General features: G+C 42.9%; 3 protein-coding genes across 3 annotated transcripts; 1 reads left to right on the forward strand and 2 right to left on the reverse strand.

Moving 5' to 3' along the window:
• The first annotated feature begins 314 nt into the window (after positions 1 to 314).
• Positions 315 to 9,476, forward strand: LOC133124764 (ras-related protein Rab-39B). The gene is made up of 3 exons (XM_061236225.1): positions 315 to 755; positions 2,143 to 2,369; positions 5,722 to 9,476. Exons 2-3 carry the CDS (start codon positions 2,155 to 2,157, stop codon positions 6,146 to 6,148), a joined length of 642 nt encoding a protein of 213 aa, XP_061092209.1. The 5' UTR covers positions 315 to 755; positions 2,143 to 2,154; the 3' UTR covers positions 6,149 to 9,476.
• Positions 9,477 to 13,078: 3,602 nt separating this feature from the next.
• Positions 13,079 to 17,382, reverse strand: vbp1 (von Hippel-Lindau binding protein 1). Its single transcript, XM_061235204.1, has 6 exons — positions 17,236 to 17,382; positions 16,127 to 16,251; positions 15,546 to 15,612; positions 15,334 to 15,432; positions 14,458 to 14,596; positions 13,079 to 13,909 (listed from the first exon to the last, which is right to left on the reverse strand). The coding sequence occupies exons 1-6, from the start codon at positions 17,314 to 17,316 to the stop codon at positions 13,833 to 13,835; spliced, it is 588 nt and encodes a 195-aa protein (XP_061091188.1). The 5' UTR covers positions 17,317 to 17,382; the 3' UTR covers positions 13,079 to 13,832.
• Positions 17,383 to 19,806: 2,424 nt separating this feature from the next.
• prss23 (serine protease 23) lies at positions 19,807 to 24,840 on the reverse strand. The gene is made up of 2 exons (XM_061236416.1): positions 24,533 to 24,840; positions 19,807 to 21,022 (listed from the first exon to the last, which is right to left on the reverse strand). The coding sequence occupies exon 2, from the start codon at positions 21,002 to 21,004 to the stop codon at positions 19,817 to 19,819; it is 1,188 nt and encodes a 395-aa protein (XP_061092400.1). The 5' UTR covers positions 21,005 to 21,022; positions 24,533 to 24,840; the 3' UTR covers positions 19,807 to 19,816.
• Positions 24,841 to 25,901: the final 1,061 nt, after the last annotated feature.

A 25,901-nucleotide genomic window follows, 5' to 3' on the forward strand; every position in this document is an offset into this window, starting at 1 on the left:
AACAATCTACCAATGTCATGTTAAAGAATCAATCTTCAACATCAGTGAAACGCGTAAACTCTATACTGGAATGAAACTCAATGTTCCCATAGAACCTCTCGGGGATTTGGTCTGTTGTTTTTGTTGTTGCTGTCGACGAGGATCAGAGGACCGCATTGCCGTTCTGAATTTCATGAATTGTCTACAACAATATTTACGGTAGCGATCGCCAAACGTGGTGGTGATGTTGTGTTGTTTAAAAGATTGCCAAGGGCGCTTCTATTAAAGTCTTTACAGTGGTGGTACTGATGCGGGATGAGTCAGGCTATATGATGCTGATGATGTTGCTGCCATTTCATCAGCATTTTTTAAACATTTCTACATTCTTAAAACAAGAACTTAAAAGGAGATGAAAAAGGCATTAAACGTTAACCTTAGAACTCATTACATAGAATATCAAGCCTATAGAATATCTCGAATCGATATCTAGTCAAAGAATTGCAACGAATTGCCTAAATCATTTCGTTTTCAATAAACCGGAATTCGTCAGGAAGGTGGTGTGATTTGCTCCTCCTTGTTTATTGTTATTTTAAACCAAGCTTTCCCGATAGTTGCTGGATTTCACCACCTGGAAAAACAGTATTTCAGTAAGCTTATGGTTTTGCCTATTGCCATTATTCTGCTGTGAATTTTCAAGCGACAATAGCCGACATTAGCCTATCTTTAGCACCATGGAGTTAGCTGCACCCAACCTCTGAGAAGCACAACCGAAAAGCGTAAGCACAAATTCCTATCCTATGTATATTTGCATAGTTGTAGCCTATCCAAATGCTTCGCTTACATTTTTCAATCAAATTCATAAATGGGCTATTTGCTGTTTTAGATAACTTGTGAGTTGGATGACTGTGCATTTACAACTGTCAGAAAAATATGATTCAACGTTAGGTTTTTTAAAGCTCCTTATCGCCTTGATTGGGCAAGTGGGCTAGTTTATTCAAGTGCTGTCAGAAGAACACAGTAGGCAAATAAAAAAAAGAGATAGATATTTGTAATCTTCCATATGTAAACAACTGCTCTCGTGAAATGATCTGGGCTCTTATTGCAAAATGGAGGCCAATTGACCTTGGCATTTTCGAGAGCCAGTTTTTTAGGCTAAATAAAATTAAATGTTCTCATTATTAGCGAGTCTTCAAAGGCTTCGTGTTTAGGCTATGTACAGTATCGGCACTCGCCTGCCTTTAGCTACCCAGTTATGTCCGGTATGAGACAATAGAGGTAAAGTATTCAATAGGGAGCTGAATACGGCAGTGTTTGCATAGCGGAGCCTACTGTATTATTCTCGCTGGCGAAAGAGAGGGGCGGTAGTTGTCACAAGCCTATACCATGGGAGACAACGGTTGCTGGAGTGAAGGCAAACACAGCTCTCTCTGGTAAACAACCTTGGCCTAAACATGAATCGGAAGTTATTGAAAAAAAATAATGGCAATGTATATTTAATGAGCCATGCGAGAAATCCCTCCCTATTTGTAGTTTCAGCAATATCGCTGTCATTAGTCATGTAGAGTGCAAAATCAAGATAACAGTTAGATGGTATTCCTCTGCGATTTTAACACGTTATGCGTAGTATATTTTGTTCGCATTGTCTCTGTGCATTAGTCTAATTAATATTTAGGGTTGGCCTAGATTATCTGTAGTCTAAAGAGCATCTGTAGCGCTAGTGTGGATTCGAGTGTTCGTGTATGCTACATTTAGCCTAATTGGGCTATCTTGTTTATGGAAAAAGCCATTTAAGGCGATTTAGTTTCACGTCAAAGCATAGGCTACAGACTAATATAATATGGACTACTTGCCGTTTATCTTTTTTTGCCTTACAGTAGCCTAATAGATAGACTATGTGCACGGAATGGAAGATGGTTGCTTAATGGTAGAAACCATTTAAATCATACTTTTTCTTATAGCCGAATGTAGCTTGCTGGGTGGAACGTGACAGCAAATAGCACAAAGAGTAGCGGTGTTCTCTCTTCCATTCAGACCTCTTTTACATTCTGAGACACCGCTCTCCCAGGAAGGGATGGTGGGGGTGGGGGTGATGGTTTGTAGCCTGGTCTAGTTTTACACGGAAAAGCACTGTTGTGGTCTACACGTCGTGTGTGTCTTCCTCAGACCGGGGGAGACATGGAAGCAATATGGCTGTACCAGTTTCGATTGATCGTCATCGGCGACTCGACTGTGGGAAAGTCATGCTTGATCCGGCGGTTCACAGAGGGACGCTTCGCCCAGGTGTCTGATCCCACAGTAGGGGTGGATTTCTTTTCACGCCTGGTGGAGATAGAGCCAGGGAAACGCATCAAACTTCAAATTTGGGACACAGCTGGTCAGGAGCGATTCAGGTAAATGACGTAACATTTATAACGCAACTATTCGTGGGAACGGAATGGCTGCTTAAAATTTGCAGTTAGTGCAGCCATGTTAAAACGTGATTTTAAATAATAACTACACTTAGCCTTCCTAAACATAAACGAAAAAACATTAATTGGATATCTGTAGAGAACATGGACATGGGTTATTTGGTTTAGTTCAGCTTGGCTATATAAGTAAACAAATAGGCAAAATAAGTACGTAAATAAATAAAGGGCTTAGATTTAAAACACACGACGTTCTGGCGTAAACCCATAATTGTATTGGAATAAAATGTATAATGTAATATTGTTTGGTAACTTGACTGTACTAGCCTACTGTCAAACTGAAAGCTCTCGATAGAACTGCCATATGTGCGCGCGTGGGTAAAGAGCGTGCTGATGTCACACGGCACTGGGCGGACGGGGGGGTGGACAGTGTGGGGTAGGCCTACACACTTGCATCAGAGCTGAGACTGAGACGTGTTCATTCTAGGAGCATCAGGAAGCAACGTTCATCCTCGAGTAGCCTGCTTTGTGGTCTTTGTTCGTTTGTTTGTGTACACACCATTAATTACATGACTGGAACTGACAGGCTTAATTAGATTCGCTTAAGTTGATATTCTGCGACTAGGACTGTTTATGCAATGATATATATCAAAATTAAATTCATCATGTATTTAGATACCTGCAACAAAAACATAAAATGAGAACCTGGAGAATCCTACATTTCCTAAATTCAGCACCGTCTTATTCCATTAGCCCTGATCATGTCAGGACAAGAAGCATTTTAAAAGGATGGCCAAGAGGGTTGTTACTGTCTGAACTTAGGTTAAGGTACCTCCACATCCATCAGCCATTCTCCCACAGCCTGTCTGTGTCAAGGTGCTACTGTACGATGTACCAGGGATTAGGCACCTATGGTCCTGGAATGCCAGAGGAGTTTGTGGTCTTTGCATCCGTGCTTGAAAGTACAGCTATTGATTATTTACAGTCTGAGCCTGAATATTCAGTGTCTGGAAGTAGCTCCAGCAAGGTCACTTGCGTTCATTAAGTCCAATAATTAATAATCAGTTCATGTAGTTAGGGGGTTCGGATGGAGCAAAAACCAGACCAGAGCCTAGAGTTCTCTAGCATTCTCCTGTGCATCCTATGGATTGACCAAAAAGCCATGAAACATGTATGAGCATATCATTTTACATTTATGACTTAAAAAAAACATTATTATTATTATTAATTGTACAGTAGGACTCCAAATAAATCTGTTTTTTATTAATGTAATATTTCTATAATAAAGGCTAACAATGTGCGTCCATAAGAAGGTGCACATTTAAAAATGGTTCTTGTTTGTTATATGTTGGGAATATAGACTAAATCAGTACCTTCGAAATGTGAGGCACAAAATCCCCCAGTATAGAGATTATTTAACAAACTGACAGATGTCAGTCATGCTTAACATGAATACAGTTTCTAAATAAAAGCAGCAATTTGTTTAACTTCAACTTAAATCATGTATGATAATAATGTATTCTTCTAAATTTGTTTTCTCTCTCTATGAAAATGAGGACAAACAACTGTTCTGCAAAAGAATGCTATTTGAAACTTTGAACAGCCCATTGGGACAACTGATTTAAAATGCAAATAAGAAATGCGCAGTATACAAGTGTGTACTAATTATTACGTGCATAATTTCTCTGTGTGGTAAATGCAACATAAAAATAAACAAATTTGGCAAACAAATGTCTAATTATCGAGGGAAATAATTATCAGCGCCTGGAAAAAGAACTCTCACTTAGCGGAAACGTGACAAGATGGAGGTTGTTTTATAACCAGCAGTATTCAACACATTGCCACACATGAATAATACTGGAAATCTCTCACTTGGAGAAAATAACACAAGCAAGCCAAATGCCTTGGTAGCACAGAAAGCAAAATGCTTTCGCTCAGGTTCTTGAAAATGCAAATTAATAAAAGTCATTCAAATATACACTTAAACACTACACACCTCTATATTCTAAGGTGCTTTGCCGTAGCAGCCCTAAGGTTAGTTTGTGGCCTTTCCTTTTATTCAGTGTGAGAGGAGAGAGACAGTGCCAGGGCTTATTTCTAACAACACAGTTCTCACACATTCCTTATCTCTGGTGAACATGTTGAAAAACAGACTTGTATTTATTCACACATTTAAGCTGGGTTTTCACAGATGGAATCTCTGTACATCCTTAAACATCATAATAAGATTTGGATCATCTCATTTTACAGTAGTTTATTCATAATGAACTATTATACACATAATATCAAAATCGATGGTAAAGAGTGCACATTATAAGCAGGAGTTCCAATCCTCAGTATCTGATTCTACATTTTATGCCCTTATTTTTATTTTGGTAATGCTTGTTTATGCTTATTCAGTTACTTTGAATACAGCTCAGACCGAATGAGGAGCCTAACCTGGGTAATTATGATAAAAATGTGGTCATGAAAAACGTAAAACAGGTATAATAAAATCTTGAGGTTGCAGTCAAATCCATTCAAATTTTTACCTTCTGTTACTCTAGTTGTGGTATAAAGGTTAAAATCCTACTAAAGATTTCAACCATGCTGTTGGTTGAACTGATACTGAAATATGCTGCCATAATGATATGCAAACATGACAAATTTGACAAACCTACTGCAACCATGTTAAATACACATGGCCAATTCTAAAATTTATTCTATCTCTTATTAATATTGAGACAATTGATGTAAAGCTTAAGAAGGAACTAGTTAGAAAGAACACACCCACTCTGGGTAAACATTTCACAATACATTTACATCAATACCATTTTACAAAGCTCATCCTCCGTCTTCAGAAAGTTTGCCCCTAGGCACATTTCCAACTGCCAGACATCTCCTTGCAGCTCTACCTGTCTGTGCAATTGGGGCCTCCATTCTGAAGGATCCTCTGGTCTGCTTGCCCTCAGCCAAATACAGTGGGAAACAACCAAGAGGAGTTAAAAAGGCTGGTCATACACAGAAACATCTCTGATGAAATATCCTCCAGTGCCCCGTAGACAGTATGAACATTTCTGCTTCATGGTTTTAATAACTGGTCATCTCTCTCTCTCTTCCTCCCCTCCCTCACACCTCTGTATCTTTGATTTCCCCACGGCAACGTTAAACCCCCCTGCCTCGCCTTCTCCTTCACCTTTCTCCGTTTCACTGGCCAATAATCCTTCCCTCTTTCTGACCCCTTTCATTCTTATTTACCTCAATCTCACCTCGTGCCCCCCCCCCCCCTTCCTGTCTTCCTCTCATCCACCTCCCTCTCACCTTCTCCTTGATTTTCCCGTCCATGCTCTCCTCTCAGGTCAATCACCAGGGCCTACTACCGCAACTCGGTGGGCGGCCTGCTGTTGTTCGACATCACCAACCGCCGCTCCTTCCAGAACGTTCACGAGTGGCTGGAGGAGGCGCGCAGCCACGTGCAGCCGCACAGCATCGTCTTCCTGCTGGTGGGGCACAAGTGCGACCTGGACGCCCAGCGGCAGGTGAGCCGGCAGGAGGCCGAGAAGCTGGCGGGGGCCTACGGCCTGCGCTACGTGGAAACCTCGGCCCGAGACGCCATCAACGTGGAGAAGGCCTTCACAGACCTGACGCGGGACATCTTCGAGCTGGTCAAGCGCGGGGACATCACCATCCAGGAGGGCTGGGAGGGCGTGAAGAGCGGGTTCGTGCCCAACGTGGTGCACTCCTCCGAGGAGGTCACCAAGAGCGACCGCCGGTGCCTCTGCTGATCTGTGCCCAGAATTACAGCCCCGCCCTGCCGCCAACCCTGCCCTGTTAGCCCCCTCCTCCAACTCCTTCACTTCACACCCGAGATTCTGCCCACTTCATCCACTTAAACACAATTTTTGTCCTCTTCTGCTGGTCCCCCACCCCATTCTGCTGTCCAGTCTGTCTGGGCATTTTCCTTCATTCCTTCAAAGTACATTTGCAATTCTGAACCCCCCTGATCACCATTTTCTTCTTTCCCTCACCTTTCAACACAATAAGATGTGGTCTGCCCTGAGACAGCACAAAATGGAGACCTGGACAATGTGAATGGAGTCAGTGAGGGGGCAGTTCAGCTGCTGGGCGTTTTTGGACAGACCCCCGGTCTGGGTCCATGAGGGAGGGGGGTGCGTCATATGGACATTGACGCTGCTCAGAAACACCCTCTCACCTTGGTGTTGGTGGGGTATTCTGGGGCTCAGACTTGGCTGAGGCCCTCACAGTCTGGGTAGACGCACTGTCCCCCCGATTATCTGGCATTAATGGTGTCTCATCAACAGTACCATGGAAGTACAAGGGGGACAGAGCACTGGAAGAATGCAATTTGAAACAGTATACCACCCAGAATTCCATGGGGCACCTTCGATGTTGCACACTCAAAATACTTTTGCCACCTACGCAGGGCAGAGAGAACAACACACAGATATTCATGCACATTATTTTACATACAACCAGACCTCAAAACAATTAAGACAATAATTTATGGGATTGGTGCATGAATATAAAATATCAAGTAAGTTACTGTGTTGTTACAATTCATTCAAATACTTGTCAAAAAAACTCACATCTAAAGCATATTATATAAGTTAAATTAAATGACTGAATTACGTTTAACAACACAATCTTGAATATTTATCATGACTCTTTGTTTGAGAGACACAATTTTTCCACAGAGAATTTGCTGTGAAGAACACGGGGTAAATAATAGTACAGTATGTGGCTTTCTTAAACATGTGCTTTTGTTTAAGGCACAGAATGTCCGATCTAAGGATGTGTCTTTTGGGACAGTCACTGTAGGTGGTAGTTTGTCCCCTTCAATGTGTCTGCAACTCATTAATCACGAACAGAGCCGAACAGTTAAATAGCATAAAATTCCTCCACTGGATTTTTTTCTTTTTTTACTGAAACTATATTGGACTCACCTATGATTTCAACATTAAATTCCTCCATTTCGTTTTCTTCCTTTTGACTCGACTTTAGATCAGATCCCACAATAATGTGACATCTTCAAATTTGTACATTCAGTGGTGAATGCTGAGCCGCCATTACGTTTGAGGTGTTCCTTTGCTTATGAAAACGAATTAATGACCGTTTTGCCCCGCTATGTTCGGTTTCTTCTGTCTCTCCAGTGTACACTGTCTGTCTCACACACAGCAGGTGTAACACAGCGGGCACAGCCCACGGCCGTTCTGCTCTTCAACAGCGCTAATCCCCAACACTTCCTCCCGCTTACTCATCTCTCTTACGTACGCCAGAGCTTGCCAATTCTCTCGTATGATGCCTTTCAAAGACTCCAGTTATTTTCAAAACTGTTGTGAGGACTGGAAGAAACTGTGACTACATGAAGCCGGATAGGAGACTTCCAGCTTTCGTAGTTGACTGGCTAGCTGTTAGGGGTGTAACGACACAACATGATCATGATACGATATGTTCGCGATACTCTGAATGCGATATGATTTATCTTAATTCATGATACTATTTATAAAGACGATACGATGCGATTAGTTGCGAGCTGAATGCGACCATTCGATTTGAAAAAATCGCCGTCACCACCCGCCAAAACTCGAGATCATTGAAATAAACAGTACATCTTTCAAAGTTAACAAGTGGGTTCATTAAAATCAGTGCCACAATCTGCCTAAATAAAAGTTTGGCATGTAACTTAATGATTCATCGCAATACAAATCTAGTCATGCGTCACATCGATGCAGTCGTGTCGTGACTTTGGCATCATTGATGCATCAATGTTTCAGCACACGCCTACTAGCTGTAGATATCCAGAGACTGCAGGCTATATGTAGAAGTACCTTCAGTGTGCACGTTTGCCGTAGGGTGTCACTGCCATTGGAATTCATACTAATCTGCACGCCCACAAGCCTTTCAGCATGACCACTGCTAAACACGTCCACTGTAACATCTGTCCGCCCAACTGCTTCGCCTTTCCAAAGAGAACTGCAATGGTACTATCTGCACCAATACCAGCTGTCGAACAGATCAGGTTGGATTCATGCTTGAAGTGTCAGATTCAGGAAAGTGAAATAATAAATGGGTTGCTTTGGGGGGTTAAAAGATTAACATTTATCACTGCTTTTCGTGAGTGGTCAGGCTTGGTAATGCGGTTACACCAGGGACGCAGGACAGCTGGCCTAATCTGTCAGAATCATGCAGTTACCCGTGAGAGTTGAAGTATCCTTGTGTTTCGACCAGCTCATCGACACTGCAGAAGGCTGGACTCCCATAAGCACCGCAGCTGCGACATACAAAATATATGGACCACTATGATGGACCCTACGCCAGGCCCCTTACAATCACCTGAAGAATGACCAAGACAGGAGTGCCCTTACCTGAACACAAGTGGCTTTTTGTGTTCTTTTTTCAAAACCCAGCCTCACTGATTTCGAGTAATAAGAACCCATTCTGTTGAACACCTGCGAAGCATCTTTTATTTTCTACAGCGTTAAAGGAAATATTCAACAAAGAACATTCAAAAACATTTCACATGCTCTGTGTTTCTCTCTGCCAGTTTTCTTCAACCTGTAGGTGCTGGACTGTGAAATTCTCAAAATTCAAGCTGTATGATGTCATGTAGCCCTTTTAAAATGGGTATGAATTTCTCTTGTCAAGCGAAAGCTGAATTGTACTAAACATAATGAAATGTGACTTGTAAACTTTTTTCTTTCTCTTGTTAAAACTAAAAATCTGTACTGAGTATTTATTACATTCTCATAGTCATGACTTCTTTTAATCTTCCAAAAGCGCAGGTGTCCCAAATTTTTAGTTAAAGGCATTTTGAAGTGCTAACAAAGTAGGGAGGTATTCAAAATAACATGCCAAGAGAGTACATTTGGATGCTATAGCATTCTCATTCCAATCTGAAATTAACTGAAATACTTGGTCTATGCAAAAATTCAAGTTTGCAGTTTGAACTGTATTTTCACATGTGGAAGACCACGGGTTTACTTTAAACTTGTTTGAAAATGCAAATTTTCCAATAGCCTGCTAGACTTGCCCAGGCAGTTCTTACACTTAAGCTCCATGTATTCAAATAAAATAAACTACTACAAATGCAAATAGGTCTGAAAATAGATTGTCTGACACCGCAGCAAATAATTCCCAGACCTCAGGGCCGGCGGACATTTTGTACCTGCGTCTTTGTGCATTTTGTGTCTTAAACGTGGGTGATCTGGTTTGAATAAGAGGCCAATAATGGCCTAAGGACATAGCCACCAGACTGCAAGGACAGAGAGTACCAACATGCGATCTTATCAGTCTTCTGGTCAGGGATCAGCAACTCGCAGTCCTTGAGGGCCTGTGAACTTCTGGTTTCCCTCCCCCTCTTTACCTGCCAGTTACACACGAAGACAGTCAGTGGCATTAATTACCCAGGAGAAAAGAAAACCAGGGCTGGATTTTTTTTACAAGCCCAATTCCGAAACAGTTGGGACACTTTGTAAAATGTAAATAAAAACAGAATGCAATGATTTGCAAATCTCATAAACCCATATTTTATTCAGAATTGAACATAGAAAACATCAAATATTTAAACTGAGAAATTGTACCATTTTAAGGAGAAAATAAGGTAATTTTGAATTTGATGGCCGCAACACGTCTCAAAAGTTGAGACAGGGCCATGTTTACCACTGTGTAGCATCCCCTCTTCTTTTAACAACAGTCTGTAAACGTCTGGGAAGCGAGGAGACCAGTTGCTGGAGTTTTGGGAGAGGAATGTTGTCCCATTCTTGACTGATATAGGATTCTAGCTGCTCAACAGTCCTGGGTTTTCTTTGTCTTATTTTTTGTTTCATGATGCGCCAAATGTTTTCAATTGGTGAAAGGTCTGGACTGCAGGCAGACCAGTTCAGGACCCGGACTCTTCTTCTCCAAAGCCATGCTGTTGTAATATATGCAGTATGTGGTTTAGCATTGTCTTGCTGGAATATGCAAGGCCTTACCTGAAAAAGACGTTGTCTAGATGGGAGCATGTGCTGCTCTAAAACCTCTATATACCTTTCAGAATTGATGGTCCCTTTCCAGATGTGCAAGCTGCCCATTCCATAGGCACTAATGCACCCCCATACCATCAGAGATGCAGGCTTTTGTACTGAGCGCTGATAACAAGCCGGATGATCCCTCTCATCTTTAGTCCGGAGGGCGCGGCGTCCATGGTTTCCAAAAACAATTTCAAATTTTGATTCGTCTGACCACAGAACAGTTTTCCACTTTGCCTCAGTCCATTTTAAATGAGCTTTGGCCCAGAGAAGACGACGGCATTTCTGGATCGTGTTCACATATGGCTTCTTTGTATGATAGAGCTTTAACTTACATTTGTGGATGGCACGGCAAACTGTGTTCACAGACAATGATTTCCGGAAGTGATCCTGAGCCCATGCAGTGATTTCTGTTACAGAATCATGCCTGTTTTTAATGCAGTGCCGTCTGAGGGCCCGAAGATCACGGGCATCCAGTAATGGTTTTCGGCCTTGTCCCTTGCGCACAGAGATTTCTCCAGATTATCTTAATCTTTTGATTATATTTGATTAATCTGTAGATTTTCAAAGTCTTCGCAATTTTACATTGAGGAATATTATTCTGAAATTTTTCCACAATTAGTAGACGCAGTCTTTCACAGATTGGTGATCCTCTGCCCATCATAACTTCTGAGAGACTCTGCCTCTCTAAGATGCTCTTTTTATACCCAATCATGTTACTGGCTTGTTGCCAATTAACCTAATTGCAAAATGTTCCTTTCTTTTTAGTACTACTTACTTTTCCAGCCTTTTACTGCCCCCGTCCCAACTTTTTTGAGACGTGTTGCTGCCATCAAATTCAAAATGACTTAATTTTTTCCTTAAAATAGTACATTTTCTCAATTTAAATATTTGATGTTTTCTATGATCTATTCTGAATGAAATGTGGGTTCATGAGATTTGCAAATCATTGCACACGTTTTACAAAGCTTCCCAACTTTTTTGGAATTGGGCTTGTATTTATTTGAGGGCCAGAGTTGACGATCCCTGTTTTAAGTGGCATGAGCTGTACTGCTCTAATACCACATGCCACAGCATCAGAGACAGAAAGCAGGAGTGCAGTGCAGACGATCCAAACCACAAAAAAAAAAAAAAAAAAAAACAGCCATCAAGCCACTTCACCACCAGTTAGAAATGCCGTTCTGCATGCAGCCGCACCCGTAACGGGCCAAGGAGGAAGCGAGCCCCATGTAACCACTCCCTGTGCCGTTAACAGTGTCAACACACTGAGCAGAAAGAGCATGGGTGAAAATATCAAAGAATAATTACAAGACAACTGCTGGCTACAGCATACACAATAGTAAAACTGGCCCACAACCCGTAACCGAGCAAAATACAGGGTCTGTCGGTTTTGCATTTTTACTCTGCACTTAATTGATCAATTCAAGCAGGTAATTATAGTAATCTCCTCAGAGCTGGTGACTTTAAGTGGGGAAAACGGACACCCTTTAGGATCAGGTTTGCAGACCGATGGTCTAAACAGATGGGTTTCAACAATCATTCAACAATTTTCACTGTGGTGTTAAAGGCATACTGCACAGCAAAACATGTAGTCATGTGCTAAGCCATAATCTATTCTTAAAAACCACCTTGTATACCTAGAATCCACACATCAGTGGCGTACTGGTTTAGAGGTTTCATACTTGTACAAAATGAGCAAAGTTTCTTCTCCAAAGGTTTTTCCATTATATTTGTCCAGTTTGAACCACCTCCACCGTTGAATTCAACCTCCTAAGCTTTTTCTGCCTCTGGATAAGCCTGAACACCGTCACATAATGGATAAAACTAGATTAGCTGGTCCCAGGAGGTAAGTACAGGCAGAATTTGCGGTAATTGGCGTGGAACTATGGCCGTAAGGAAAATGAACATGTAAGGAGATCTGGGCCGGCATTCATAAAGCTTAGGGTAGGAGTGCAAATCTGGGAACAGTTTCGCCTTTTAGAAAATCCTGGGTGTGGGTTAGGAATTAACAAAGGAAACCTGAACCCCCCCATCAGCAGGACTGCACGACCCTTTATGAATATATGCCCTGATGCGAAAACCCCTAGTTTTGCAGCCAGCTTCCGCCAGAGGTGTTCAATTCCACAATATACAGGGCCCGACATAGTAGGCCCACATGCATGTTTTTTGGTCTTTTCTTCTGATCCTGGAACGTTTTGTTTTCCACACTGAACCAAGTAAAACAGTTGCAATGGAGATAGAAATCTGCATATTTTAGGGTCAGACTAATGTTTGTAATATTGCCTATGTGACATGACACATTTTTGCATCAATATCAGATGATGTTGCTAACTGTTCAAACAGAGCTGACCACAGGAAGGGCACAGGGGAATTGGGCTCTGGGGGCAGGGTTAGAGACCTCAAATCACTGCTCTTTTTGCTAACGTTTTGTGGGCATTTTAGATGGCAAAACCAGATAGAAAATGTAGATGTGTGTGTGATTTAAACTTCTGCACACCATTTGTTCACCACGCATTCCTGTATTGAAATACAAAATGAAGCATTGTTGGAAATTTGGAAATTGCTTTTGTTGTGTCACCCGACATTTTCCTGATCATTCTTACCAACTCTCATTTTCATACATTGTTACATTATTTTGATACACACACACAGAGACAGACAAAACATGAAGCATAAAACTGCATATTAAATCACATTTGTCTTTTTAATTCTTTGCCATTTCCCCAGTTTTTGTCCTTCTTTTCCAGTATTTATACAGTGTGACATAAATACTACCAGACCGAAAGAGAGACAGAGGGAAAACATGCAGCAGAGGACGGGTTAGCAGAGGCGTGGGGTTGGGGGGGAGGGGGGTGTTTGTGACAAAAATCGGGGCCTGCTGTTTGGCCCACTAAGAAAACGTTGAGCACAACTCTTGCGGACTGTAGTAGGATCAGAAGGTGCTGTGTGGAAAAGCTGCTGCATTGCTAGCACCACTGAGACCATGGGCCAAACCTCGCAGAAACTCACTCTCTCACACACACACACACACACACACACACACACACACACACACACACACACACACACACACACACACACACACACACACACACACACACACACACACACACACACACACACACACACACACACAATCTGGTCCTCAGACTCTGCAAGTGCTCAGGCTGCTGCAGATAAATAAACCCACTTTAAAAAAGGTCATCGCCAGGAAGATACCATGCCATAATAGTGTAATCTGCCACCATCAAAAACCAATAATAATATAAACAATACAAAAAAACAGACTTGTTAATTTTGTGGTCTGAAAAATAAGTTTCTTAAAAAATATATATATAATAAATCAAATGACAATGGAGGGACCAGGTGGTAAAGTATGCAATATTTTTTTTTCCTTTTGGGGGAGGGGGGGGTTGTGAGACTATGGTGAGAGTTGAGCTTAAGACTTCTCAGCTATTTTTGAGAGATTGTCTTTGCTCCTTCTCTTGACATCCCAGTTGTAGACACGTGCCATATCTGGAGGAGAGGTTAAGGAAGGTTTTTGCACTTAGCAGCAGTCTTCAATGACGGTTTCCATGGAAGGGGCTGTAGTCGAGTATGAGCAACGGCATACATAGCCTTCACTTACCAGCTTAGGTTTTTTTTTGGGGCAGTTCCCCTCAAAATGAAATTAAGTTATGCTTCCACTTACTATTAATAGTATCTGTCCATCCAGATAACTTTCTAAATATTTGCTGTAGTTTACCCTAGGAAAATGGACCTTCCGAGTTCATCATCGTGGGTCCACAGCAGACATTTATATTCCAAAATATATGAAAACCTCTCTTTCCAAATATAATTTAATTAGTGCACTTTTTCCATCAATAAAATGACTCGAGATTTTGCCAACAACTTAAGATGGCAAAAAGCATAACCAAAGAACAAACAATACCACCACTTAGTAGTTCTACCAAGGAGCATGACAATGAACAGGATATATGGAATTCTTGAGAAGATTACAAACCAGTTAAGTTCACAAATAGTGCCCTGCCTTATTCGTACCCAGTGCTCAGGTGTAAGGATACTGACTTCAGTGGTGGTGAACTGGTCTCTGAGGAAGTTCAGGTCTTCCTCCAAGGAGTCGAGGTTCCGAGAAGCAGTGGCCAGGTTCTTCTCCAGGAGAGACTGCGCCTCGTCGATGTCGTACTCCAGCATTACATTCGCCTGGGCACAAGCAGAAGCATATTGCAAAGGCTCATCACTTACCTTCAGTCCAGACTGTCTAGAGTCTAGACCAGGAGTCGGCAACCCTGGTCCTGGAGAGCCGCGGTGTGTGCTGGCTTTCGTTGTTACTTGGCATTAATCGATCAATGAAAGCCGTTGATTACACAGTTAACTCACCTCACCTGGTTTCTTGGGTCTGAATCGGTTGCTTATTTTAAGGTGGAGACGAAAGCCAGCACACCCTGCGGCTCTCCAGGACCAGGGTTGCCGACCCCTGGTCTAGACAGTTCAAACCTAGACTTCAACCCACCGCTGACCAACACGTAATCCACATTTATTATACATAAGGTTTCTCAAACCTAATGCAGAAATATTTTTTCCTTTAAGGGAAGTCTGCATACCCACATACAACATGCAACATTTTAGTCATCATGGTCAAGTTAGAGCTAAGGCACTGTACATTTACTACTGCCCTGTGAGCGCGACTGCATGTGTGACCAGTTTTAAGCATACTGGAAAACCAAGTACAAACACCAACTTTCGGTCCACTCCCATCAGCCCCTTTGTAGAAGTTCTTGTAGCCATTACATTTCAATGGTTAAAAATAGTCCACCCCTAGATGGTATTGCCGATCCTGGAACAAGACCACTGCTGAGTCATCCGCTCACCCGCGAGTGAAAGCGATTCCCAACATTCATCGATTTTGCCCTTTGGGAAGAGCTTCGATTAAGACTCACCCCAAGCCACAAGCAAACTTTGTCTGTGGGCGGTACCAAGGCCTTGCAGTGCACATTGTCTGCCAGCAGGAAGCGTGTCTCCATGGGTTCTGTTGTGTCCTAGAAAGGGAAGGGACAGGCAGACACAGCACAGTGGAAAAATGCAGTCATGAGGACATGGAATGAAACGGAAAGAGAATGCAAAGGAGAAAGATGGCAAATCATATGCTTACCTTTTTCTTCTGCATGTGTCTTAAAATTTCTAATGTCTGCTTGATCTGTGGAATTTGGCTTTTTAACCTGAAAAGTACCAGAGGGGTGTTAATGAAGCTGAACAGACACACAAATAACTGTACAATTGCACTAGACCCATCTACAACTGCGTTTATTATCATGAACAGTATGTTACCTGTAAGGCACACCTTAGTGTACACCCATTATATTTGTAATAATATTTCTTTTTTTTTTATGCATACATTTAAATATTTCAGCCTATATTTCAATAAGGGATCTTAATTAACTCAATACATTTCTTGACTAAATCTCCCCACAGAATTGGGTTGGTGTTTCAATTTCAAGTATACCGCCTGAATAACGCATTTAAAAATAGATTGGTATTATTACTAGCATAATAATACTTTATTTCAGAAACATAACTCTTCCTTGATGAGCTTTTATTGATAAACTCTGCAATGAGAAGATGCAGAGAGTGCAAACGGCTTTCTCAAGGAAAGAATAGTCTTGATATTTTTAGGGTGAAGTAGCCATTTAAGTGAGTCATAAAATGTCTGAGAACCACAGCTGCACCCCACACCTCAGTTTCTTCTGGGCCAGGTTGAGCTCCATGTACTTGTACTTCTGATACTGCTCATCCAGCCTCCTCAGCACCGCGTCGGCCGTGTCATTGCCCGGCTGCTTCATGAAGGAGTCCACATCCTCCTGCACCGGGCACGCAAAAACAGAATGACGAGACAGCTCAAAGAACACTGACAGCTGCGACAACACTTCGAGACAGAACTCCATCTGCAGTGGCGAGTCATCAATCACGAATGACTGAGGAATTTATAGTCCGGATGAAAAAAATCTCCCAATTTCCTTTTAAGGATGCCCCGCGGCACTTAACGCAAGACAAGCATTTGATGTTAACGTGATTCTGTAACACAGAAGCAATGTCACATGCTGCTTGATAATACCCATGCAGCTTCATACTGGGCATATTTTCTGGTAAAAAAATAGGAGGCCGTCTAAAGAAACGATGAACGTCACTAACTGACAATATTACACAGTGCAAAAGGAAAATAATTATTTACAAAACGGCCTTTTCGAGACATTGCGGATAGTGTAAAATGAAAGCCTAACGTCAGTTAACAAGCTAGCCATTTCGATAAAACAGCATAGCTAAACCATAATAAGCCAATTCTGCGAATGTTAACCATCCATCTAGCTCTAGCTAATTTAGCGTTCAAATTAGTCAGTTAGCCTAATATGCTTTTAACGAACCAGTGTAGTAAATTGAGATGAACTGGTTTGTAGCCAATAATGGTAATCGTTGCTAGTTATATTGGTTAGCTAGCTAGTCTACAGTTAACATAGCTATTAGCATTAGGATAGCTACATGGCTACTAGCACATGGTCTGAAATGCAGTGAATTTCTTTCTTTGGCGCAGACCGCCAATCTATTCACTATTAGCGTGGAGTCGTCAGATTAAACCTTTGCTAGCCATATAGCTAATGTTAGCTGCCTTCAAACTGCCTTAAAAGGAGAACTAGGTAGCTATCGTTAGCATGGCAACTGGTTGCGGATTGCTGGCTCGCGAGACAAAGCGAGGCACACTGCTTTGTTGTGCCGAAATTTGAATGCATTAACCCGTCAGTTTCTAAAAATTCAGTCGATATGTGACAGTTTAGCGCTTGTTTTCTCACCACAAAGACTGCTTCAGGGATTCCTAGATGTTTTTTCTTGCCTGCAACCCCGGCATCGATACTTTCTGTGGTCGTCGCCATCTTGGAAAGATTACCCCTCCCTCCTCACGTAGAAGTTCAGCGTCACGCACATGGAACGTACGTTTCCTTTCCCCACCCCTTTGTAGCAAATACGTTACACAGATCAAAACTGACGGGGAGCAGAACAAATGTTCAACTGGTCTGCTTCATATTATCTTTCGCTGAAATACTGCCATTTTTGTTTGCCAGTTTTTCCTTAAACCAATTCCTTCCTTCTTATATTTAATCATCATTGTATTTATGACTTACCAGTTTCCACAATTAACGATGTGTAGATCGTACCTGCAATTCAGTTGTTATCCGCTACGTGTCTGTATCTCACAGTTGTTGAATTTATAACATTGATGTGATTAAATGGTTATAAATTAGATTGAAAACAAGAAACAAATGATGAGCTCGGTGACGTAGAAAATGATTTCGTCAAATAAATAAAGCTAGCGAAAAAAAGCTAAGAATACAATAATAGAATAAACAATATCTTAAGGTATTTTGTTTTGTATGCTTTTGCTGCAGAGCGTGTCGCACTGTACAGATTGAATTTATTTGGCCAGTTATCCTCTTCACTTGTGTCTGGGCTACATCCTAACATTCTCTATGCTTAAATGTTGTCATTTGGTCGTGCTTGTGCAAACTTTAATTCCGCACAAGGCCTTAAGGATTTGCCCTTTTTCAATAGCAGTTCAAATATGGGCTTTGCTTGTATGCCAACTTTACTTTTAGAAGTAAAAAAGCAATATTTAAAAGTTTTAGTGATGCAGAATAGATTATTCCAATGTCTGATTGGGGCAACTTTATTGCAATTGAATATGACAGGAGTTGCTTTGTAAATTGATCTCTTAAATACACTCCATCTTATGCACTCAACATCCAATTATTCTGGAATTAACTCCCAAAATCTGGAATTAGAAAAAATACAAATAGAAACAGAAATAGTGAATGAACAGTATGCACATTTGAAGAATGTAAATGAATTGTGAGAGCAGAGCTGGTAATCAATATTTCATAATGCCTTGTGATTTTATAATTATGCCCAGCCAATCTGGTACGACATATTATGCAGATTACTTCCAACACTACAGTATTCTGCTTCTGATCCACATAAGCATAGAATATTAGATAAATATGAATATTAGACATGACACCACACCACAATTGCAATACAAATGAGAAATGTTGAAAGGATAATATAAATAAGAAACTGAATAAACAGTTGGGATAGAAAATATTTAGTTTATTAAAATAGATAGAAGCATTTTCAAATATATATATATATATATATATATATATATATATATATATATATATATATATATATATATATATATATGTGCAACAACATAGAGATGCATCAGTCAACCCATCCACTGCCACTTACCACTTACATAGACCAAAATCTTTTCCAAACATCATGTAAAGGGGAAGTACAACTGCAAGTCTGCTTTTGTTTCATTTTTTCCTGTAAGACGATGAAGTGCTGCTGTGCTCTGGTGCCAAGAGTGAAAAACAGATTTGCCGATGGTGTGATAACCAGGGCTGTGAGTCACACAAAGGGCACAGGAGAACTGAGTCACAGTCCCAGAACTCCAAGGGGCCTTGAGGGGAACATCATGATGTCCCAAATATAAGCTCTTTGATTTAAGAACTTGTTCATTCTTCATGTCAATTAAAATGTAAAGTTATAAATTATGTTTACATGCCGTCCATTCCCCACCTTTCTTTTACATTTGGCTTTCACAACTACACATTTAGATTCAATGTGCTGAAGCACACTGGGCTTTTTCAGAAGATGGCAAGACAGCTACAGCTATGACCTGAGCTCTGCAATGTCTCCTCTAAAAAGTAGTGGTTGCAGCAGAAGTAATATCAGCCACGTCGGACGCAGTCACCAGGAAATCTCACATGAGTGCTCTATGCTTTTAATCTTATAAATAATGTAACTATATCCCAAAGTCAGCTAGGGGTCCATCTTGACAGGACTTTTTCCCCTCCACTACTAGTGGTTTGTTTCATGTGATGGAAATACAGAGGCAGTGTACTAAGGCTGGCCAAAGAGGAAGTGCTTTTATAAGCTGCTGTGATTACGTCATTGGCAGACTAGTCTGAAATAAATGCACAGCTACATGCTACCCTTCTAGCACACTGTTAGGACTCAGGCAAGTGAAATGAAAAAAAAAAAAAAAAACATATTCAGAAAGTCATACAAGATCTAATGTGAGACGCCTGTACCATACAGCTAAAGGGGATTGGCTCAGAAAAAAACGAGTCCGCACAAAGTTCAAACATTCCTGCTTTTAATCCGATTTAAATTCTTTCTATTTTCCCCATGTTTAGCGGCTGGGACACGTATTCCTCTCAAGCTCTGCTGCTTTCAGTGGAGGTAGCTTGAGAGTTAACTCCATTCCATCCGTCTACATGGAAAGAATCTGCGCCCTTTCCTCCCCAAAATCCCTCCACTCAATCCGCCCCCCCCCCCCCCCCCATGTCCCCAGATGTGTTTTTCTCAGTCCTTGCTGCAGTCCACCCGGTTGCCGTGTAACCAGTAACAGATCTGGGCGAATTTCAGCGGCGTGAAGCGCACGGCCACGTTGAAGTCGCGGTTCTCCCCGTCGATCTCCAGCCACTGGTGTCCGGAGAAGACCCCGATGACCTTGCGCTCCCAGCGCTCCAGGTGGGAGTCCCAGACGCGGCCGTACACCCCCGAGCCGCTGGCCCCGGGCCGGGCGTCGCAGTGCTGGTAGATCAGGTCGTTGGACTCGTCCTCCACGGGACAGAAGCGGTACACCAGCTCGCCGGCCCGGTCGCTGTCGAACCCGGAGAAGTGTATCCGCTTCCCCGCCAGGTCCTCGGAGGAGGGCGCCACCGAGAGGCGCATGAAGGGCCGGCGGTGGGGCCAGCGCAGCTCCAGCAGGGCGTAGTCGAAGTCCATGCTCACGTCCTGCGGGCCCTGGATCCAGCCTTTGGGGACTCGGGTCCTCCTGACGCGCACCCAGCGCACCAGGGGCTTTTTGGCGGGAGCCTGGCTGGGCTTGGTGACGTTGACCGAGGGTGGGGTCAGGAAGCCCACCCTGAGCTTGCGGGCACCCTTGACGTAGTCCTTCCCGTCATGCACACAGTGGGCGGCGGTCAGGACGTGGCGCGGAGACACCAGCACCCCGGTGCAGCCTGTGGAGATGCGTACCGCTGTGGAGAAAGGGTAGTCGAGCAGGAAGTTGTCACCGCGGATGTTGAAGCGCCCGTCGGCGCCGTAGATCTGCCGCCTGCGCCTTTTCCCGTGCCTCATAGAAGGAGCGGAGCGCCTCATTCTGGCCAAACGGGGCACTGCGTCCGAGATGTGTCCCTCGCCTTTGTCCTCTTCCCCTTCCTCCACGTCCACGGTGGTCAGGGTGCGCAAGCCGTCGTCATACAGCGTCTCGAAGGCCAGCCTATCGGCCAGTAGCTCCGGCCGGGCCTCTTGCTCCCCCCGGTGGTAGCAGCTGGAGTTGCAGTGTGTGGTGAAGTCCAGCTGGGCTTGGGCGCTGAAGCGGGACCGGCTGAGCAGGCGGGTGGCGTGGGGCACCAGGGAGGGCAGGTGACCCGGGGGCTGGTGGGGTCGCGCCCGAAAGGACAGGGTGAGGGGGGGGAGCAGCAGGAGGAGCAGGAGACAGGAAGAGAGAGCAGAGGTGCCCACAGCTCTCAGGTGTGCTGACATGGCTGGGATGACAGTGACCTGAAATCAAAAGACAGGAGAATAATAATTAACATAAATATTTGTTGGACATTTTCCAATTTTGTCATTAGAGAAACGTTTCAATTCTGTTTGGTAGACTGCATTTATATGGCTCTTTTGTCCAGCAACTAGGGCTGCACAAAGCTCTTTACAGTGAATGCCTCTCATTCACACATTGGGGGTTAGGTGTCTTGCTCAGGGACACTTCCGACACACCCAGGGATAGAACCGGCAACCCTCCAACTGCGAAGCAACCACTTTTACCCCCTGAGCTAATATCACCCCTGAATAAAAACATTATTTATTTCCCGTACGATGGTGAAAAAGCTTACTTTCTCCACGTGGGGGCAGACAAAACACACACACACACAAACACACACATACACTTATGCACACACACATACATCCACACACATGCCAGACCCACGTTCACATGCCCACACACAGAAACACCCATGCACACATACACAGATGAGCCTACTCCAGTTACAGCGCAGATTAGGTAGGGCAGCCAGGCAGTCTGCAAAAATGTATTTTGATTAATGAGTGTTTTAAAAAAAGATTATTCCTCATCAAAAACAACTGAGATCACCCCTCCCCGGGTGCTTGCCTGAAGCTCGTCATTCATAAATACTGGCTGTTTTACTCCCCAACATCTGCATGCTATCAAAATATGGCAGGTGGATTTCCAGTGCTCTCTGCTCCAGCCTGATTGCAGGTCTGTGAAACCATAAAACAGCATCTCACATTGCCATGCAGGTCTTCATTTCACTTCTTTTATGCCCTCCCATGATAACAAAGCAGCCATTGTGCCCTTCTCAAAGAACACCCCCACCCGCCCCTCAGGGTTTCAGCAGACCTTAAGGATGCTTACGAGGATTAATAAGTACATTTTACACAGAAAGAGTGCTGAGCTCATCACTCTTCGACATGCCCAGTGCGAAAAGCTTGTGTTTGTTGATGAGTTTTTGGATGTGCTGACAAAAGGACAAGAGGTTTAAGCTTGAAAGCACTGGTGGCATGTTGAAGCAGATCCACTCTAAAAGGGGCTGATTAATTGGAGGAGTACAGGCGTTGGTGTGTGTGTGTGTGTGTGTGTGTGTGTGTGTGTGTATGTGTGTAAGGACACGCATGTAAGTGTCTGTTTCTGTGTGCGTCTGTGTGCTTGGCCAAAAGGAAGTCTTCACACATCCATAACATTTTTGTTGCAGCTCTGGGGCAAGGTGGGGTTCCCGCTAAGTTTGAAAAAGCAGGGCTACTCCATGTGTCTACACTTGTGCATGTGTGGTTTGTGCATGTAGCCAGCTGGGACAGAGGGAGGGAAACGTGATCAGCTTGAGGAATATGGACCCTCAGGCTACCCTGGAGAAAGAGAGAGCAAGTGTTTTGGGGGAAAAAACGAAATACAACAAGTCAGGGCAAGAAGAAGAAGATGACTATGCACACAGGGGGAAAAGGTTGCACCTTTCTAAAGATCCACCGAAAACAAGACTTCCACTGCACTGTTTATATGAAACAGGGAGAGTTTATAGTTTCTCAGGAAAACATACAGGGTCAGAACTGCACTGAAATTATAAGGAATTAAGGGTTTAAGCAGCTTTTTCCACAATGGGGCAGTCTTGCTTTCATGTACAGAATGAGTATGATTGTGTTTAAGCTGAGGACACTACTAAGATGATTTCCTTATGGAAATGAATGAAGTAGCAATGAAAGTAGTCTTCATTGTTTTCAGATCAGTTTCATTATAAAGACTTCAGAGCTTTGTGATGAGAGGAGTTGTAGGGAGGAAGCTTGTGTTGCATAAATTGCATCCAGACTTGCCTTTTGCTTCCTGTCCATTTCATTTCCAAAGCCTAAACCAAAATGTGTCAGTGAAGGGGGAAATTGTCACAATTTCCCCTGATATTCATTTATATCAATCCTGATGTAATTATTCACTCATTGTTGCAAACTATACAGCATCAACTCTGGCCCTTTTCTCCCAGGGAATTAGTGTTACGGATTGGTCAGACTATCCTCACACCTGACTCCCAGGTAAAGGGAGGTTGGAAAACCAGCAATTCCCAACCCCCAAGGACCATGAGTTAATACCCCAGATAATCCCTGCCTTACAGCATCAGGATTTGTATATGTGATGTTACATCAATAAACATTGAAACGTATACTCAAAGATGCCAGAGACCATCACACTGAACATCCAGTAAATAGACAAGGGAATTGAACTGTATTTGGAGGCAAAAGAGACATGTATTTGGAGCATTTCATGCAAAATTGATTCTGGTCTGGCTGTGCTGATTTGGTCAATTGGTACGCATCAGCAAAGACTGTCATAGGAACAAGATATCCCATAATTGCCCACCTCCCTACATGTTCAACTTTGCAAAGGCTTGAGTAAGTTCACCAGATGACCTTGAAGTTTGATCCTCATTTATAGAGGTCTTTCTGCCAGCACAAGGCATTTATGACAAGAGGATAAGAAATAAAGGACCGTTGATGAAGCGTCACAAAGCACCAAGCCCAGGTACAGGAGCACGGTCAACATTCTGTGATGGCACTTGACAAAGCAGGGACAAAATATGCATAGCGATTAAACTCATGGGAAATTCATAAGAAACTGTGTTTAAAAGAGTTTATTGCACAGCACTGGTGCTCACTTGCGTTAATTAAAACGCATTTGTGAGAAACAATGAGTAGTGACCTCCCATAGATTTATTTCTTGAAATTGATTACTAAAGCGCCATGCAGTTGGATTCAGTGTGCTTATGTCGCGTCCTGAGAATAATCCAGAATCTCTCTATAGACCTTGCAAATAGAGACTGCATCCCAGCATTTCTGCAACATCTTTGACCACCTTTAAAAAAAATCACCACGGTTTTCCTCTAAATCGCCAGAATACATAGACGATACTTATGCAATACTTGCGTGTATAAATTAACCCTAAATCACAACAATCACAATGCGTAGGACTCACACGCCATACAAAGCTACCCTCATTCGTGCAGTTCACCAAAGTGTCTTTCCAACCGGCAACTCTAACCATTATCTGAGAAAGGAATTCCTTGAGAACAACCTGTTTCCCAGACGTCGCCTTTGTCCCGTCAACCCCCGCTTGGTCTTTTGTCTCTCCTCACCCGTGAATGACTGTTACACTGTCACATATCAAGTCCCCTAAAACAACAAACTGTGTTTACTTGGTTCTCTCGTTCGTGCTGGAGAGCTTCGGACCATGGTGCCACTGCGACTGAAGTTTGAAGACCATTTATTCTTCCCTTTTATCAAAGGGCCATACCGATCAAAATACGTCACTGTCACTCAACCCTTATTAGAGTAAACCACGATTTCAGTTTCTGCTGATTTGAAGGCGACTGTAGCTATGCTCAGAGTAGACTACTGTGATATTGAACTTGCGCCACAGTCTCCAGTGAAAATGATAATGAAAACAAAGCAATTGAAAGTTAACTGTAGGGAAAATTAAACAAGAAAAGTAGTTTACAAAAAAATTACATTTACCTCTGGTGAAAAACAGAAGGACCGTCTTTTTAACTCCAGATTACGTCTTCTTCCCCTCCAAAAACGCCGGATAGGCTATTTCGTCTCTCTGTATAACTCCCATCTCATCTCTGTCTATGACAGGTATATTCCTCCCCTAGGGTCACTTTGAACGAGTCCCTACTTTGAATCACGTATCCGAACCGATTCGGGCCAAATCGAGCTGATACAATGATAGTTTTAAAGTCCCGGCGCGTTTCTGTGCGTATGTGTCAGTGTTCACGTCCCGTGAGAGGCATAGGAAGCCCTGCACTTTCAAGCTCCTTCAAACAACCGATGCTGTTTTCTAAGTGCAACGTTATTGCACTTTCCCTCACGGTCCTAGCGCCCCGACGCAATGTCTGTTGTCACAGACAACAGTGCTGAACATTAATGCCGCCGCTTGTTCACATCTGAAACCAATATTTAACCATGTCGACCATTTCAAACTCATTTAAAACGCACATGAGCTGCTGTGGCATGCAGGGGCATTGTGTGTTTTTTTTTTTTTGTGAAGGAAATGACCACACTGTATTTTTGCTGCAGAATTTTACTTGTGAAACTACTGGAGGCATACAAAATACCACCTGCCAACTATGAGGGGGAAGGCAAGCGGGACTGTCTAGCTGTAGGCAATGGAATCCTTAATTAATTAAATCAGAAAATGTTTTCCTATAATCCTGAGAATTTCATGCTTTAGAGACTTATGCATTCCAAAAATGTCATTTCCATGTGTTTAACACCCAGTTCCAATAACAGGCTGCGTTTTTGTGTAACCCATTGAGATACTGTATATATGACAACGACCAAGGTTTAGGGTCAGAACTGAACTAGAATTTATAAACTAAGATCATTCATCGCCGCTGGTTTTCAGATAACGCACCTGAAGCAGGTAAGTGAGAGAGAACAGTGAGTGCAATTGTTGCCTCTAGCCATTGGGATTCTAGGAATGCTGGGGTGGGGATAATGGCGTCCTCTACTTTGCCTCTACCAGCACCGGGGTCAGCCTCACCCCTCTAACCTTGATCTCTCCCAGGCCTTCTCTCACACCTCCTGCCCCGAGGAATTCGGAAGCCCTTTATTCCAATCCAGTCCCAGAATGCACCTTCAAGAGCTCCGACACAGGTCTGAGGGCAGAAAGAGCAGCAGCAGAACAGCGTGAAAATCTTCAAAAAGGACACATGGGCAGCATGTAATTGTCTGGGACCTGAGCTCTTAACCTAAGGGTTGCAGGTTCAATTCCCATGTAGAACACTGCATTTACACCCTTGTGCAAGATACTTCAACTGTTTCAGTACAGTATGTGTCCAGCTGTATACAAGCCATGTAGGTCAGAATAAATGTCTGTAAT

Source organism: Conger conger, chromosome 3, assembly GCF_963514075.1.
Source record: "Conger conger chromosome 3, fConCon1.1, whole genome shotgun sequence".
Taxonomy (NCBI): Eukaryota; Metazoa; Chordata; class Actinopteri; order Anguilliformes; family Congridae; genus Conger; species Conger conger.